Below are 17,116 nucleotides of genomic sequence, written 5' to 3'. Positions count from 1 at the left end.
GCGCGCCGTGTGTGTTGAGCGGTTAGGGGGCCGAGTGTTGGCGCTTCAGTCGGCGGTCGTGGTCGAGTGTGTTGTCGCTGCAAAGACCAATGACGAAGTGGGGAAGACAGACGGCTAATCATGAACACGGGTAGCAGCAACAACAGCGTCTACCGCTACTTGGGACATGAACATCAAGTTTACTGTAGACGTCTAATAAGTACTACTGATTGTATTGGAATGGATTTGTGAGGCTCATGAATAGCTATTTCTACAGCTTGTCCGTAACGCCAGATACCCAGCCAAACACTTTTGCATGCACAACAATGCTGCACTAGCTGATGAAGCACAGGCAGCCCAGAGCAACATAAAATACAAACAAAGGGTATACTGCGATGCCGACGCGGTTCCTTACGACTCCAGAGCCGCCCATGATGCTCACTCCCGCTGCTAGCGACCAGGCGATGAGAACGATGTAGACGGGGATGCGCACTATCATGGGTATGCCAACGGCGCTGAGGATGGAGGCAATGACGAGCGGGAAGAGCGTGTAGCCGATAATAGAGATGGACTGGAAGAAGGCACTGGACACGATTAGCATGTCAAAGGCGTAAGGTAGGTGTGCAGAGGGGACGTACATGTTGCCTCCCAGCAGCTTGATCTGCAGCGTCACGACTGCCTCGCCTATCCAGACCATGGCGAAGACGCCGGAGAAGACCAGGTCCTTCTGGTCGCCCTTTGCTCCCCACGAGAGGAACAGGCTCAGCAGCAGACAGAAGATGAGTGGGCCCCATAGGTCCCAGTCGCGCAGGCCCTCGCTCATGCCGCCCTGCAGAATAACATCTGCGTCCGGCCATCGCCCTGCAATGTTCCTGAGCCCACCGCCAAAGCCGTCGGCCTCGCCGCGCTCTGCGGCGCCAATGCCTCCCCCGCGCTGCATGATGCCGCCCAGCAGGTACTTGGGGTACAGCACCTGCTTCATCTTCTCCCAGATGGCGAAGATGTCGCGGGACAGCGTGTCCCATACCGTCTCGTCGATGGTGTTTGTGGGCGCACGGCGGTCTTCGCCGGGGATGCTCGACGTCAGGTACGACTGCGTCTGCGCAGGGTCGCGCTGGATGTTGCCCGTCAGCGGCGCGCGGTCCGACGTGCCCTGGAGAGGATCGTCGAGGTCATCGAGGGTAGCTGGTGATGGTTAGCCTCGTCGCCCGTCTCGTCGCGCAGGCAGGTGTGGATGCGACGCACCATCGTCCGGGTCAATCAGGTCACGCTCCACGGCGTCGCTGTCATAGGGGTTGCTAGTTGCGGCACTTGGCATCATTGCCGCCATGGTGGAAAACTGAAAACCCTGCGTTCACGGGTCGCGGGCTAATGCTCCAATCGGCAGCTATCGTGGGTTGTTGGAGAGGCTCTGCTGTCCTCAAGCCTACGCGCAAGCTCTCGGGGCCTCCAGATGTCACGCCTGAGGGTGCGCTACTCGACTCGGCTAGCATCCCGCCAACGGGGAAAGCTTGAGCGGCTTAGCGCGCAGCCCTTCACTGGCCGGGCGTCACTCCCACCGTCTAGCTCGCGGCCATGCATACTGCCCCTGCGGCCGTTTCGCCGTATTTCGCACGCGGTATATATACACCTAACCACCATCGTCCGCCCTAGACACACTCCACGCACATTTCGGCCATCATGACGGACCCCGTTTTGAACGACATCTCCCACAGGCGCTTCAACCTCCTGCGAGGAAGCTGGATACTAGTCTCTCCCCACCGCACCAAGCGACCATGGCAGTAAGCATATCAGCGATACTGCTCACGGGACGACTTACTGAAAACCCACAGAGGCATGCAAGAGTCGCCGTCCAAGACAACCCTCCCAGACTATGATCCAAAGGTATCCCTTCGCCCGGACCATGTCTAATAACATTCCGAAATTAATCAACCCCAGTGTTATCTATGCCCTTCAAACACGCGGGCAAATGGCGAGCACAACCCCAAGTTCGACAACACTTTTGTCTTCGTCAACGACTACAGTGCCGTTATGGAAGAGCAGCAAGAGTACAACCCTGACAACAAGGACGGATCTCTCGCTTCTAGATTACTCCGTGCCGAGGCCGTCACTGGAAAGTGCTATGTCATTTGCTTCTCTCCGTCTCACAACCTCACTCTTGCCGACATGTCGCCGGCGGAGATCGTCCCCATAATAGAGACCTGGACGAACATTTACGTTGCACATCTGGACCCAAAGTCGCCTCTAGCCAAGCTTGCGTCTGCCACTACTATACCACCACTATCACAAGGCACTCTCGCAGTTCCAAATGCTCAGTATCGGTATATGCAGATCTTTGAGAACAAAGGCTCGGCCATGGGCTGCTCAAATCCCCACCCACACGGCCAGGTCTGGACGACCACATCCCTACCGGAAGAGCCCGCCTTGGAGCTGGTGCAGTTGAGCAAATATCGCAAAGAGAATGGAGGCGCTCATATGCTCGTCGATTATGCAGAGCTGGAGTCAACACAAAAGACCCGCACTGTGTATGAAAACGCGAGTTTCTGGGCTGGTGTACCTTACTGGGCAGTCTGGCCGTTCGAGATCATGATTGTTCCTAAGCAACACAAGCGCTCGCTGGTAGACTTCTCTAAGGAGGAGCGAGCGGAGTTGGCTGAGTGCATAGCGGAAATTACGAGGCGCTACGACAACCTGTTCGAGACCCAGTTCCCCTACAGTAAGTCCAAAACAGTCATAATAGAGAGACATGGCTAACGAGGTTGAAGGCATGGGTCTTCATCAGGCTCCCCTTACTGGCACAGCCGACGAGATTGAGTCCAGTCATTTCCACATTCACTTCTACCCCCCACTACTGCGAAGCGCCACCGTTCGCAAGTTCCAGGTTGGCTACGAGATGATGGCCGAGCCTCAGCGCGACATCACCCCAGAGCAGGCTGCAGAGCGTCTTAGGGCGTGCGACGGTGAGCTTTACCGCAAGAACCTTGCATCTTCGCCAGACACCAACGGCGTAAACGGGGATCACTAAGATCCCGGCGCGTTTATTATTCAATTTTGCTTTCACATGCACATAGACCATTCGACACACTGTGAGCCTGGTTAGTCACATGCTAAGTGCACGAGCTATTGGGGATGGGAGAGTAGATACCCAAGAAGACGACACACGATACACGATAAAGGTAGAGAGTTGCATAAAGCGGAGTGCTGCAGCGGCGTTGGCAGGCATAACAGTGCATTACATTATCTTTTCTCGAATACACGTTCAATCTCAACTGTATCACATACTGTGCATATGGCCTCGTGAGCAACCGTACCATGTGCTGTGTCCCGCTAAAAACGTCATGCCGCGGATGCTGCCCTGCCCCACCATGATCGTGCGAACCTGATCTCGACCCCGCGCTACTACCACTCGGCAGCAAGCTCTCCTTCAACTAGTTCACCGACAAACAATCACCACCACCTACCTCCCTAAACACATCTACCACCGTAAGATTACCCTACGGTCTGGACACAGGAGTAATAGACAAGAAGCTAACAGCAGGACTCTAGACCAATATGCCTGGAGCCAAGTACACCGAGACCTACAAAAAGGTCAGCGCCATGGGCGAGAAGCTCAAGGCCGCTGGAAAGCAGGGACCTAGCAACGATGAGCAGCTACACGTACGCGTTTTCTTGTTTACCCTCCCCCGCACTCTCTCCCCTTCTCGTATATCCGCTATATACCACACGAAGTCCAGATGCTGACAGTCGGTTGTGAATTCTAGTTGTACGCGTACGCCAAGGTAGCAGAGGGCAAGGACTTCAGCGAGGCCAAGAAGCCTGGCATGTTCGATCTTGCTGTACGTTTCTGCATACCTTTCCTATACCTTCGTATCCTCCTTCACGACGTACCGCCTGCCAGCCATACATACCGGTCCAATCCCAACAAACGTACGAGGACAATAACTGATAATATGATTAGGGCAAGGCCAAGTACAACAAGTGGAAGGAGGTTGTTGACGCCGGTACCACCCAAAAGGAGGCCGAGGACAAGTACGTCGAGTTGGGCGAGCAGCTGTTGGCCAAGCACGACAACTAAGTGCGGGTGGATCATCAAGGCAAGACTCATGTGCGATTTAAGTATTGCTATGGTTATACCATCGCCTATATATTGTTATAAGGATCAACGATAAGAAGTGCCTCATCGACATATGTGTAGTACATGTGCTTCGGAAATGCAAGGGCCTGCATGCGCTCGGTACGGAATCTGAGTACCGAAGCTCAACGTCCATAGCCGGCCCAGGCGTGCCCCTCTCTGTCTGGCTCCATGTATTGCATAGTAGCACACCAAGGCCTCTCATCAGCCGTATAAGAACGAAGTGGTAAGTCGTATGCCATGCGGCAACCCACGACTGTCGTCTTCTTCTCTTCAGCTGCCGTTCCGCTGCTACTATCATCAAGAGCATTGAGACTCTCAGGACCAGGCATATCCTCCCCAAAAACAGGAACCATGATGACTTCCTCCTGTGTCTGAGCACACAAAGCAGGCCAGACAACAACCCCTACCTCCCACGACTGTATCCAGATCTCATCCTTCTTGTTCACCACATCGCCCCACGCTTGCTTGCTCAGGTTTGCGCTCGTCACCATTGCCCAGTCGATAGTCTTGTGCTCTTCGTCACTGAAACGTATGTATGTTTTGATATGTGGCGCCGCAGAGCCACGATGCGCTTCCTGTCTTGCTGGACCATTCGAGGACGAAGAAGACGCGTGACTCCAGTGGCATAGCATCGGATGCATATACTCCAGTTGTTTCTGCTGCTGCGCTGATTGAAGTTTCCAATGAATTGACCCACCAGATGCGTAGCCGTCAAGAGAACCCCGGATTTCCTCTGGAGTTGGGAAGATGACACTGTACTTAGGAGTTCGCGACTTTCCTACGTTGGACTCACGTTTGGCGAAGAAAGATGAGGCTTGCGTCGAGGAGGGTGACTGTTCACCGGAGTTGGCTACCGCTGTTGCCGAATGGGATGCAAGCACTGACTGGAAGTTCGAGAGCCATGTGGGCGCCGCACCCAGTGTCGCTATAGAGGAGATTTGCGTCACGATATGAGGGCGCACAGAGTCTCTGGATCCTGTAACAGGAACACTAGAAAGCACCTCCCTCAATCCTAGCCACCCAAAGGAGGTTACCGAAGGGCTAACTGCAGCGGGCTTCTGTCGTGATGGTGCACTTCCAATGAACGCGGCTCTGATACTTGAGAAATCATAGTCCCGAAGTTGCGTAGTCAGTCCTCTCAATCGTTTCTCGTATGCACTCAAATATCGGAGGATATCAACTTTGAAGCGCTCGCCGCTCCCAATAGGGTGAACTTGAGGAGAGTCTGGCTGGGATGGCGTTGCTTGAACCAAAACAGGTAACAAAGGCGACTTCCATACTGCTTGAGTCATGTTGGCCCAGTCGCGATAAATCATATTAGCTGTATGGATAATGATTTGTGCAGTGTCATCATGGCGAAAGAGGATAAGCATCTTCGTGTGGTGAGTTCCGAACGGATCCGGAATGTAGGCGCTCAGAAGCTCGATATTCGGATACCGCTCCGCTGTTTCCTGGATCATTGTCAACTCCTATCAACACTGTGCGGGCAAGAGTATTCACGAGTAGGGCGATCCTATTACCATCATCCCGCTTCCAGAAACCATGCACGATCTTGACTTTGATCATGTCTCTCACATCGCTGTCGAAGTGCTGCCTGAATATGGTTAGCATCAGGACTCGAGCCGGGAGCTGCGTTTAGTCTCGGCGATAGCTACGGGACTTACATGACAAAGTCTAAATCGAACAGAAAGTTAAAGTTCCAGCATTCCTTAATCAACGGATCACCGAGCAAGTCCGACAAGCACACAGCATCGACATTCTGATGTGCCGGCAGCTTCTCGATTTTCGTCAGCTGTATTGGCGAAGGGCAATATCGTGGTTCCCCGGTCCTGTCGCTATCATGATGTGGTGTAGCTGGTTTGGCTGGTCCCGACGCCAATGCTGGTTTCGGTACTCCATCGAAACTCCAAGTCGGCGTAAATGACGGTGGCTCGGGGCTTTTGCGCCGCGGTAATGGTGGGCTGATTGGCTTGTTGAGTCCTGCATGATGGTCGGACTTCGTGACTTCTCTGCTCGGGGAGTCGTCATCAAGCTTGCGGCGTTTTGATGGCGGGGCATCGCTAGGTTGTTGGGACGCCATTACGGTCACGGCGCGATGACGGCAATGCAGTCGCGATCAATCGTAGCTCGGCGCTGTGTAGAGTTGGGTGTCAGGAATCGCGTTGCATCTTGTTGACACGGCGGAGGCACGGTCCACTTGACCATAGCAGGCAGTCACTGGTGTCAAATAGATCAGGAAAGAACACATAGCTGTGGTATAAGGAAACATCGATAACGATCAGACATTACAAAAGAGCAGTCACGACAGCAAATGATGGAATGTGAAGTGTAAATGGATATCATTCTTGATTTAGACCGTAAAGCTCACTTTTCAAAGCTTGTGCTCATCAAAGGCTACAAACATACGCCGTCTAATAGTGTTTGAGCATCGTCTCCATGATGCTTGCTAGCGAACGCTGTGAAATGAAAACATAATTATGCCTACACAAAACGAAAAGGCATCCCAAACGCCGGGCATCGCTAAATGGAAATGAAGAATACTCTAGGCCGCGCTGGCGCTGAGCATAGGTTGTGCGACCTTGGTAACTTGGTTACCCGCCCGGATTATTGGGTTGCCTTGTTCGTCCTTGACGATGTTGACCTCCTTGTTCTCCTTCTGGGCACGCTTCCAGATCTCAACCTCGCATCCACCGCGGATGACACCGACCCTCATTGTAGAGAGCAGGTTGTGGGCGGCGTTGGAGTGGAAGTAGACACCACCGTTGAACATGGCGGTAGCGTCCTTGCCGATGCCGCTCTTGATGAGGGTCTTGCCACCGGGGTGCTCGTTGATGAAGTCGGTGACGTCGTGGACAACACCGGCGACAGCGATCAGACCGCGACCGTTCTTAGCCTGCTCAACGTAGTCGTCCCACTCGATGACGGGAAGCTGCTCAAGAGGAACACCCCAGTCGAGCTTGGCGCGCTTCTGGTCAATCTTCTTCTGTAGCTGCTGGACGCGACCCTTCTCGATCTCGTTGGCACGGAACTGCTTGAGGTTGGAGGCGAGGCCGAGCTTGCTCCACAGCCAGATGGACCACTTGGTGGGGTCGTACTGGTGCCACTCGATAGCGTTACGGTAGTCGGAGGGGAACTCGTGGTGGAAGTTGTGGTAGCCCTCACCGAGAGTGACAAGGGCGGTGATGACGTGGTCCCTGGGGCTGTTGCGGTCGTCGAAGGGCTGGTCGCCGAGCCAGTGGGCAAGGGAGTTGACGCAGAAGGTAGCCTGCTGGACGAAGAAAATGCGGAGGATACCGGCGTAGATGAAGCCACCCTTCCAGTCGTTCCAGAGGAGACCAGCGACAGCCGAAGGGAAGATCAAACCCATGAAGATGACGACCTTGATGTAGTGCTTGTGCTGCCAAACGACGACGGGGTCCTCGTTCAAGTCGGTGATGTCGGTGCGGCCGATGCGCTTGGGGTTCTGCTTCATGACCATCCAGCCAAGATGGCTGTAGAGAAGACCCTTGCGGACGCTGTAGGGGTCCTTGTTGGTGTCGGTGTAGCGGTGATGGGCACGGTGGTCGCGGCTCCACCAGCGGATGGAGCCCTCAACAGCACCGCCGCCAACGAGGGCGAGGAAGACGCTCAGTGGGAGGGAGGCGTTGTAGGACTTGTGTGCCCAGAGACGATGGTAGCCGGCGGTGATGCCGAGACCAGTCCAGAAGTAGTACACGACGGCCCAGAGGGCGGTCTGCCATTTGAGAGGGGTCCAGAAAGCCGCGACGCAACCGGCGAGGGGGATGCCGATGATGAAGGTGACCTGATCCCGTGTTAGCCAATGGCTCTGATTTGGGGGGCAAGAGCAAACTTACGTTGAGCCAGTTGACGTGCTTGTACCAGTTGGCCTTGGTGATGGGTGTTTCGGTGATGTGTGGCTTCTTAGGGTCGTACTTGGGATTGCGGTTCGGCTCCGAGGTGCTCGCCATGGGAGACGGCTGCTTGACGTATTCGGGGTCGACGGCCATCATGCCGGCGGTAGGCTGGTGGGAAGGCATGGTGAGGAGGTGGGTAGGGTGGTTGTAGGTAAAGCGAGGGCGGTCGAAGAAATTCGACGGGAAGCAACTAGCGGCTCAAAAAAGTTGAGCTCCGGTCAGCCTCCGGCGTGAGTACAAAGCTCCAGCAACGATGGAAAGCTTCACCACGATCAAGTGAATGACGGGGTAGAAGATGTGAGGGAAGGAGCAGTGGAGGGAGGATGAGGGGAGGCAGAGACAGCGGGCGGCCGAGCGTGTTAATAAGGCGGCGGGACAGTCTTGAATCCCAACACTCTGCGGGCGTGTAAGCGAAAGACTGGGACCTTGCATTGTCGCTCGAGATCCAGCAATCGCCGCAACTTTGGTCATAGCCAGCCTAGCGCGCCGCACTAACCGCTGTCTCAGGGTCCCGCACAGGACGAGGGACGGCGCTGGCTGCAACAGCGCGAGAAAATTTCGGGCCTAACTGGCACGTCGTGCTGATCTCGGCATCGAGACAGTCGCTGGGTGGCGGTGCGCGCGCAGACGTGCAGAATATCCAGCAATCCCAGGCCGCCACCTTCCCCAGATTCTGATTAATCCCACACGCGGCGGCCCTATTTCCTACACATGGCCCGGCTGCTGCTTCTAGCCGCGACGTCGCGAAGACGATCGCAAAGAGCGGTCTGGTGCAGACGACCGGCAGCGCGAGCCGGCGAGAAGGATGCCTCACTGCCCAGGCGGGCATAGAACCTCACGCCGTGGTGAGGCCACACGTCTCGTCATCGCTAGCTCGCTAGCTGTCCTCTCCGCTTGATGCCCCGCTGGGCCACGCCTGCAGTCGACGAAGCGTGAGCCGGATGCAGACGCGACACCACGTTCGTTGGGAAACTGTTGATATCGCTCTGCATCCGCCCTACCCAAGTCTTCTGCAGCCTTACGTAGGCTGCGACGACATGTTTCACGCAGTGGCAAAGTGCTCGGCTTGGATGCCCAGTGGGTCTCAGACGTCCATGACTTTTTCGATGGCGCTTGTGCTTGGAGAAAATCGTCAGTGCTTCACAACGTTGTGGAAACCGTGAAGGGTCTTCTTCCGCTGGCGCAAATTCCCCGGCACGCTCCAAGCTCGGGTGCTGGGTGCTGGTGCGCCATCGCAAGCTCTGCTCGATTGGGAAACGGCCCTCCTCAACACCTGCTCTGCCTGTCTCCAGCCCATACAGACACACGTCCATATCAGTCAAGACGCGCGCCCACCATCGCGACGTCGATAGCATGCAACAGCCTACGAATCAACGTGCGTTTGCTCACCTCGGCTCCCGGAATCTGTTGCGTCACACCCGCTGCCCTCTCCGTGTCGTCTCATTCTCATGCCACAAGGTCAACGGTCGTCCCAACGTCCTAACGGGTAGGGCTGAAGGCAAACTGCTGGCGTGCGCTCAAGCTATGACGAGCCATTCTTGCAAAAGCTGGTTGCGGCACCCTGACTGCGTAGCCCTCGTTGACCCTTGCCAAGGCGCAGTCTGTGGCAGAACTTGCGCTGCGTTTCGTTGATGAAATAACTGCTTCTTCGCTGTCTTCTACGTCCTACCACGTCGGCACAGTACATGTTTTTCCATCTAGCAGTGCTTTCATGTTCTGTCATCTGCAACCGAAACACGATCAGCCAGAGACCAACTCTTGAGACTTACAAAAACCAGAAATTCTACCTAGAACGTACTCACTTGCTCTACACAAGGAAGTACAATGACCTACGATGGTACTGTACATAGTTGCTGGAATTTTGAATTGGAAAGCTGTGGAGGGAATCAACGTAGTCCTGCGCAGTCTCTCTTGGTAGGTCTCAGCGAGGCTCCGATCACCGGCTGCTGCCAACCAGAACACCAAGTCGCCCAGCATGGACGCGCTCAGCACCGCTGCATCGGTAACCGGCGAACAGGATCTTCTGACAGCAATCGGACTCAGATCTAGATGCACATTCCTCCAGTACAGTGTGGGAGGCCTCTCCTGCAATATCTCCCATCCTCTATCGTCGGAGTGGTCCGCCCGCCAAGTGGACACATTCGCCCAACAGCCAATCACCGTTTTCCTACCTATCAGTACAGGCGATCGTTTTAGCACATACGCGGGTGTCGCCCCTCTGCCACTGCGAAATGCGCGCCGTAGCGACGAATCTGCCGTGGAGAAGGGTAATTATTCGCGGCGGCTCACGACTATCTTCGGCCAGCTCCAATCTTTGGCGGTCCGTGAGTGGCCTTGGATTCGGGGCTAGGACGTTGTGGAGGAACAATTGTGTATCGTTAAGGTTGGTGCAGGAGATAATACTCCTTCTCCACATGTTCTATATAGATGAGCAAGTAGCTCGTTGGGTTCACGCCGTCACTCTACTGCACAGCGACTAACGTTCCTACTCGAACTAAGGTTCGCCATCTTCACGTCACTTCCCCGCATATCGAACTCCAAGACTACCATCCGAGCATTTCGAGAGCCTGTCATCGGTAGCGCGCTACACTGCACGCGACAGCCCTTAGTCGACCAAGAGGCACGTCTGATCCTGCGACTGGCCGTACAACTGGGTATCTTCAGCCACCTCGCCAATCTTATCAGGATCTTCCTTATCGGAGGTTGAACGGCCGAATACAAAGATCCGGCTCAATCTCGACATCTCTGCTTCTGTTCGGACACGCATCTGGATTGCAGAGTCTCTAAGCAGCCATGGCAGACAGGATCGGTCCCGACCATACGCCAAAGCGAAGCTTTGGAGAGCAAGCAAGACGCGCCATGAAGGCCTTTACAACCAAGTATGATCTTTTGTCACAATCAAAATCTCATCTAACATACTCAACAGAGATGGTCTGGTTGGTACTTATGACTACGCCTTTCTGTTCCGACCAAACCTGCCATTCATGAAGAAGGAGCGAAGAGCTGCACCCTTCTTCGGTCTCCATGACCGTATGCCAGTGCTACTAGCTCTTCTCCTCGGATTTCAACACGCACTCGCCATGTTAGCAGGTGTCATAACACCGCCCATCATCCTTTCAAACGCCGCAAATCTCAGTTCGGAAGAGCAACGCTACCTCGTCTCCACCTCGCTCGTAGTTTGCGGAATCCTGTCCTCGATTCAGATCACGCGCTTCCATATCTGGAAAACCCCGTACTACATCGGAACCGGCCTGATCTCTGTCGTCGGAACTTCTTTTGCGACTATTCCCGTGGCGACCGGTGCCCTCAGCCAGATGTACGCGACCGGATTTTGCCCGACTGCTGCGGATGGCACAAGACTCCCTTGCCCGGACGGCTACGGAGCTATCCTCGGTACGTGCGCTGTATGCGCTTTGCTCGAAATCGGCATGTCCTTCACCAGTCCGCGTATCCTTAAAAAGGTCTTCCCGCCCCTGGTCACCGGTCCAACTGTACTGCTCATTGGCGTTCATCTCATCGAAACTGGACTTCAAAACTGGGCTGGTGGCTCGGGTGATTGCCAATCTCGTCCCGAAACTGGACTATTTCAGCTGTGCCCCAACATCAATGCACCGCGTCCTCTTCCCTGGGGTAGCGCTGAGTTCATCGGTCTCGGTTTCAGTGTCTTCATCACCATCATCATCTGCGAGCGTTTTGGCGCGCCTATCATGAAGTCTACCGCTGTCGTCGTTGGACTCCTGGTCGGATGCATCATCGCAGGCGCAACAGGCTACTTTGACAAGTCCACCATCGATGCCGCACCGGCTGTATCCTTTATCTGGGTCCACACATTCAAGCTCTCTGTATACGGACCAATAGTGCTCCCTCTGTTAGCAGTCTACATGGTCGTCGCTATGGAGGCCATTGGTGATATCACCGCTACCTGCGATGTTTCGCGCCTTGAAGTCGACGGCGAGATGTTCGATTCCCGAATTCAAGGTGGTGTCCTCGCAGATGGCTTGAACGGCATGATTGCAGCTCTGTGCACCATCACTCCCATGTCCACCTTCGCCCAGAATAACGGTAAGACCCCGATGTACGAACTGCATGTGAGACAAGTACTGACTTCGTACCCCTCTCTTTAGGTGTCATTGCTCTGACGCGCTGTGCGAACCGAAAGGCCGGCTACGCTTGCTGCTTCTGGCTCATTATCATGGGCATCTTCGCCAAGTTTGCGGCGGCCCTTGTTGCCATTCCCTCAGCAGTTCTCGGTGGAATGACAACCTTCCTCTTCAGCGCCGTCGCTGTTAGCGGTATCAGAATCATCAGCACGATGTCTTTCACTCGCCGCAACCGTTTTATCCTCACTGCAGGATTCACCCTGGGCTTTGGCGCTACCATGGTCCCAGACTGGTTTGATCACGTCTTCACTTACGATGGACCGAACCACGCACTTCAGGGCTTCTACAACGCTATCATCCTAATCCTCGAGACAGGTTTCGCTGTTGTTGCTTTCATCAACGTCGTACTTAACCTTGTCCTACCAGAGGAGATTGAGGACGAAGAGACACCGGAGTTGACTGCGAATGAAGTCGACGAGCCAGCGGACAAGGAAGAGTGGGCCAGGGTCAAGAAGGGAGCCACTGATGTTGAGGGACGACCAAGTTCGGATATTGAGCCTAGCAAGGCTGCTTGAGCGCAGTTTGATGCATGGTTTTGAGTTTTACGAAAAGCGAATTTCACACTGGATGAATGTCTCGGCGTTATAGTCTTCTTATATTTTACATTACGAAGTCACTTCTTCCTTCTCACCAATTGCCACCCTTGTGCTGCAGCCCAAGATGGTAGTAGTCATCTTACGACACCGATATGCACCACAAAACCACTGCCCTCTCTCAATCCCTCACCCAGCATCCTATCAGGCACCTGCCAGACGTGAAAATACCGATGGAAACTTTTCAACCAAGTTTCAAAGACCTCGGGACTGCGCAGCTGCTGCGCAATAAGACAAAGTGTTGGTTCATCCTTGTCATTCTTCAACCTACATATTGCAGCACATGTCGTATTGAGCGGCTCGATCAGAGCTTCATTGTAGACACAATCGCACGATAAGATCATGTCCACGGGGTTGAGACGAGAAGTTGCATCCGTCTCCCAATCTAGTTGCAGTGTTGTGATGCGATCGCCACCACCTCCTTCTTCTCCCTTCATCTGACCCTGCTGTTTCTTACTTCCTCTCCCACTCTTTCTTTTTGCCGGTATGACGGTATCGAGGTTCTCGGCGATATTCTGCCGTAGCAGTTTAAGCACATAGTCCTGATCGGTGGCTGTGTAGCTTGCGACTAGGGGACCTAAGCAGAGTGCGACGATACCGGATACGCCTGCGCCGAGCTCGAGGATGCTGGAGCTGGGTGTGAGAAGAGAGGATGTGAAGAGGAAATTTGTGGGGGAGGCGATCCATGTTGCGAACAACGGGGTGACTTTCCACACTACTGTTTAGGCGTTAGTTGGCGGGAGCGGAGCGGAGTATGGCATGTAGAGCGTGATAGTGCTCATTGCAATGAATTTGGTCGGCTATCTACTAGTCCTGTATGGCCAACCCAGGCCACTATAGCTGAGATGCTATTGTAGGAGCCCGCATGAGAGGTCAAATTCAACTGAAATGGGGAACGTAGGGGGCAACGCGCGACCCCGGAGAAAATTATGGCAAACACAGAACTACTTACCGGCACCGGTCGTCCCTTCTTTACGACTGGAAGTCAGCAGACCTCTTGAGTGGTGAATGACCAGATCATGGCCCGCCACGCTGAGATCTAGAGTTGCCGCCGGCTCATCGATGAAACCAAGAGACCGAGAAGGAATATCTTGCGAAAAGACAACGAAGGCTTCTGCGTGATTTGATGAGTAACCTATCGATGATGACTTGTTTGCAGTCTTGCGACATGTTCCACATTGGGCGTACGTGAGAGCGAATCGCAACGACACAGCAATATGTTGAGCCGAGGACCAGCATGAGGGTGTGATTCGATGAGTACATTCGTGTACTCCAGGGCGTTTTACACACCTTCTTCAGGGTCCAGGATGGGCCCCGTTGCCAGAATCTCTGTGAGACTCCGCATCTTGGCAACGCTCAGGCGACAGCGGCCTGCGATTATCCGCTCGATCCTTGCACCTGCGTTAAGGTTGGCAACGGAGCGAAAGCGTCAAAAGGAGACAGCTGCGCGTCTTGGAAGAGTCTCCGGATTCCTTGGCCAGCTGCAGGCCGACTCAACTGCGTCTCACGACGGCGTGAGGTCGAGCAGGTTTCCAACGCGAAGAATACGTCGACAGGACACGACGGCGGGAGGCTGAGACGACCTGGCAGACCTTGCGATGTGTGCTGCGCTGTCGATCTTCAGTCGCATCTCGTTCGACAGAAAAGAAGTGGAGCAGCGGCTGGCCCCAGGTGCCCAGAGCTTGCGGTGGCTGAGTGAGGTCATCAAGAAGCTCGGCCACCCCAGCCAGGTCGTCGATTTAGCGACCGGGAAAGCATAACAAGCGCATAAGCTCCCAACACACCAACCTCATCACATCCGCCGTTCCCCGCTGGCGACGACACACTCTCCATATACCCTCTCGCTGCTTTTTGCACTTTTTGTGATACCCTTTGCCCTATACCCCTACACATACCCACCCCCATCACACACGGTCGTCACTCTGGACAGCGCCCACCCCAGAGCCGCCAAGATGCCGCAAGACCTCAAGAAGCTGATGCCCCAGGCCAAGAACCACCGGGCGGGGCCCTACACGTGCGAAGCTGCGAATGCAGAGAAGATCGAGGGCGAGACGGTGCCGCGTCGTAACCTGGCCGCGAAAGACGGTCTGGTACTGAAGCCCCACGACAACGTAGAGACATTGTACGACGTGCTGCGACACGCAGCCGCCAAGTACGGCAATGCAAAGGCAGTCGGTGCGCGTCGCATCGTCAACATACATGAGGAGACCAAGAAGGTCAAGAAGATGGTCGATGGCAAGGAGCAGGAAGTCGACAAGAAGTGGCAGTACTTCGAGCTCAGCCCGTACAAGTACAAGAGCTTCGTCGAGTTTGAGAAGATGGCGCTCGCAGTAGGCTCGGGTTTGAAGTCGCTGGGCTTCAACCCGCAAGACAGACTGCACCTGTTCGCCGCCACGAGCATGCAATGGCTGGCGTCCGCACACGGTAAGCAGTCGCGTGTATCCGTACAAGAACCAGTAACTCATCATGCTTGCAGGTGCCATCTCCCAATCCATGGCCATTGTTACCGCATACGACACGCTGGGAGAAGAGGGTCTCAGGCATTCCATGCTTCAGACCAACGCAAAGGTCATGTTCACCGACCCTGAGCTGCTACCCAAGCTCGTCAACCCAATGAAGGAGGCCAAGGACGTCCAGGTCGTCGTATACTGCACCAAGAACGACCCCAAGCAGAAGGACATTGATACCCTTACCCAGGCGCACCCGCACTTGAAGGTTATGAGCTTCGACGAGCTGGTCAAGTTGGGCGAGGAGAGCCCTGCGGAGCCTATCCCGCCCAAGGCCGACGATCTGGCCTGCATCATGTACACGTCTGGATCTACAGGCACCCCCAAGGGAGTCATGATCAAGCACCGCAACGTCATCGCTGCTAGTAAGTCTCCTGCTGCGAACATCTAAACGAAGTACTGACCTCTTTCAGTTGCTGGTGTCGATGTTATTGTAGGCAAGTACCTCGGACCGGGCGACGTTCTCATCACCTACCTCCCCGCCGCGCATATCCTCGAGTTCGTATTCGAGAACGCCGTGCTCTACTGGGGTGGTACCATGGGCTACGGAACCATCAGGACGCTCTCGGACCAGTCCGTGCGCAACTGCGCTGGTGATATCCGTGAGCTGAAGCCAACCGTCATGGTCGGTGTACCGCAGGTGTGGGAGACCATCAAGAAGGGCATCGTCAACAAGGTTGAGGCGGGAGGCGCTGTCAAGAGCAACATGTTCTGGGGAGCGTTCGCCGCTAAGGGCTTCCTCCTTGGTTCTGGACTGCCAGGTAGTGGTATTCTCGATGCCATTGTCTTCAACAAGGTCAAGGAAGCCACCGGAGGTAGACTTCGAATCTGCTTGAACGGTGGTGGACCCATCTCAAAGGAGACGCAGCGCTTCATCTCCATTGCCATTACACCCATGATCAGCGGATACGGTCTGACCGAAACCTGCGCCATGGGTGCGCTTATGGACCCCTTGGCCTGGAACGAGCACGCCCTCGGTGAGATGCCTGCTTCAATCGAGATGAAGCTTGTCGACTTCGCGGATGCCGGCTACTTCTCCACCAACAACCCGCCTCAGGGAGAAATCTGGATCCGTGGCGGTGGTGTAGTAGACGGTTACCTGGACATGCCCGAGGAGACCAAGGAGGCCTTCACCGACGACGGATGGTTCAAGACTGGTGACGTTGGAGAGTTCAACGCCAACGGTGAAGTCCGCATCATTGACCGCAAGAAGAACTTGGTTAAGACACTTGCTGGAGAGTACATTGCGCTCGAGAAGCTCGAGTCTGTCTACCGCTCCGCACCCATTGTCGCAAACATCTGCGTCTACGCTGCAGAAGATCGCCAGAAGCCTGTCGCGATCATCGTGCCCACCGAACCGCAACTAAAGAAGATTGCCGCCGCAGAGGGTGTCCAGGGTGACCACCTCGAGGAACTTGTTCACGACAAGAAGATCAATTCTGCAGTGCTCAAGCAATTGCAGCAGGCTGGCCAAAAGGGTGGTCTGGCTGGATTCGAGATGATTGAGGGTGTTGTGCTAGCAGACGAGGAGTGGACACCACAGAACGTAAGTACCTATGTAACATGGAAGAAAGTCTACAGAGTGCTGACATTACAACAGGGCCTCACCACTGCCGCACAGAAGCTCAACCGCAAGGGTATCTTGAAGCAGTACCAGAAGGAAGTTGACCAGGCCTACGGCAAGTCTTCTTAAAGACGTCTTGTCAGAAGCAAAAAGTTGAAGGATACTTCGCGTGATCCTTGAACAACATGCTTGGCATCGTTGCAATTTTCCTATGACTATATGAATTGAGTTGGCGGAATATCCTCTTAGTATGGAGAAAGCGAT

At 54.6% G+C, this 17,116-nt stretch overlaps 7 protein-coding genes across 7 annotated transcripts; 4 read left to right on the top strand and 3 right to left on the bottom strand.

The window, feature by feature from the left end:
* Nucleotides 1-313: 313 nt before the first annotated feature.
* Nucleotides 314-1,309, bottom strand: J4E85_004410 (uncharacterized protein; the record flags this gene model as incomplete). Its single annotated transcript, XM_051468668.1, has 3 exons — nucleotides 314-563; nucleotides 618-1,164; nucleotides 1,225-1,309. The coding sequence occupies 3 exons, from the start codon at nucleotides 1,307-1,309 to the stop codon at nucleotides 314-316; spliced, it is 882 nt and encodes a 293-aa protein (XP_051326883.1).
* Nucleotides 1,310-1,659: 350 nt separating this feature from the next.
* On the top strand, nucleotides 1,660-3,004 carry GAL7 (galactose-1-phosphate uridyl transferase; the record flags this gene model as incomplete). Its single annotated transcript, XM_051468667.1, has 4 exons — nucleotides 1,660-1,760; nucleotides 1,812-1,863; nucleotides 1,918-2,695; nucleotides 2,745-3,004. The coding sequence occupies 4 exons, from the start codon at nucleotides 1,660-1,662 to the stop codon at nucleotides 3,002-3,004; spliced, it is 1,191 nt and encodes a 396-aa protein (XP_051326882.1).
* A 527-nt stretch (nucleotides 3,005-3,531) lies between these two features.
* Nucleotides 3,532-4,054, top strand: J4E85_004408 (uncharacterized protein; the record flags this gene model as incomplete). Its single annotated transcript, XM_051468666.1, has 3 exons — nucleotides 3,532-3,636; nucleotides 3,741-3,815; nucleotides 3,938-4,054. The coding sequence occupies 3 exons, from the start codon at nucleotides 3,532-3,534 to the stop codon at nucleotides 4,052-4,054; spliced, it is 297 nt and encodes a 98-aa protein (XP_051326881.1).
* A 182-nt stretch (nucleotides 4,055-4,236) lies between these two features.
* Nucleotides 4,237-5,406, bottom strand: J4E85_004407 (uncharacterized protein; the record flags this gene model as incomplete). The annotated part of the gene is made up of 2 exons (XM_051468665.1): nucleotides 4,237-4,998; nucleotides 5,116-5,406. The coding sequence occupies 2 exons, from the start codon at nucleotides 5,404-5,406 to the stop codon at nucleotides 4,237-4,239; spliced, it is 1,053 nt and encodes a 350-aa protein (XP_051326880.1).
* Nucleotides 5,407-6,656: 1,250 nt separating this feature from the next.
* OLE1 (stearoyl-CoA 9-desaturase) lies at nucleotides 6,657-8,151 on the bottom strand (the record flags this gene model as incomplete). Its single annotated transcript, XM_051468664.1, has 2 exons — nucleotides 6,657-7,916; nucleotides 7,969-8,151. 2 exons carry the CDS (start codon nucleotides 8,149-8,151, stop codon nucleotides 6,657-6,659), a joined length of 1,443 nt encoding a protein of 480 aa, XP_051326879.1.
* Nucleotides 8,152-10,821: 2,670 nt separating this feature from the next.
* On the top strand, nucleotides 10,822-12,703 carry J4E85_004405 (uncharacterized protein; the record flags this gene model as incomplete). Its single annotated transcript, XM_051468663.1, has 3 exons — nucleotides 10,822-10,907; nucleotides 10,955-12,090; nucleotides 12,153-12,703. 3 exons carry the CDS (start codon nucleotides 10,822-10,824, stop codon nucleotides 12,701-12,703), a joined length of 1,773 nt encoding a protein of 590 aa, XP_051326878.1.
* A 2,030-nt stretch (nucleotides 12,704-14,733) lies between these two features.
* J4E85_004404 (uncharacterized protein) lies at nucleotides 14,734-16,981 on the top strand (the record flags this gene model as incomplete). The annotated part of the gene is made up of 4 exons (XM_051468662.1): nucleotides 14,734-15,205; nucleotides 15,258-15,653; nucleotides 15,702-16,834; nucleotides 16,889-16,981. 4 exons carry the CDS (start codon nucleotides 14,734-14,736, stop codon nucleotides 16,979-16,981), a joined length of 2,094 nt encoding a protein of 697 aa, XP_051326877.1.
* Nucleotides 16,982-17,116: the final 135 nt, after the last annotated feature.

Source organism: Alternaria conjuncta (genome assembly GCF_024043145.1).
Source record: "Alternaria conjuncta strain BMP 0040 chromosome Unknown scaffold_6, whole genome shotgun sequence".
NCBI lineage: Eukaryota > Fungi > Ascomycota > Dothideomycetes > Pleosporales > Pleosporaceae > Alternaria > Alternaria conjuncta.
Note: the sequence above shows the minus strand (reverse complement) of the source record. Positions and strands in the feature narration are given on the sequence as shown.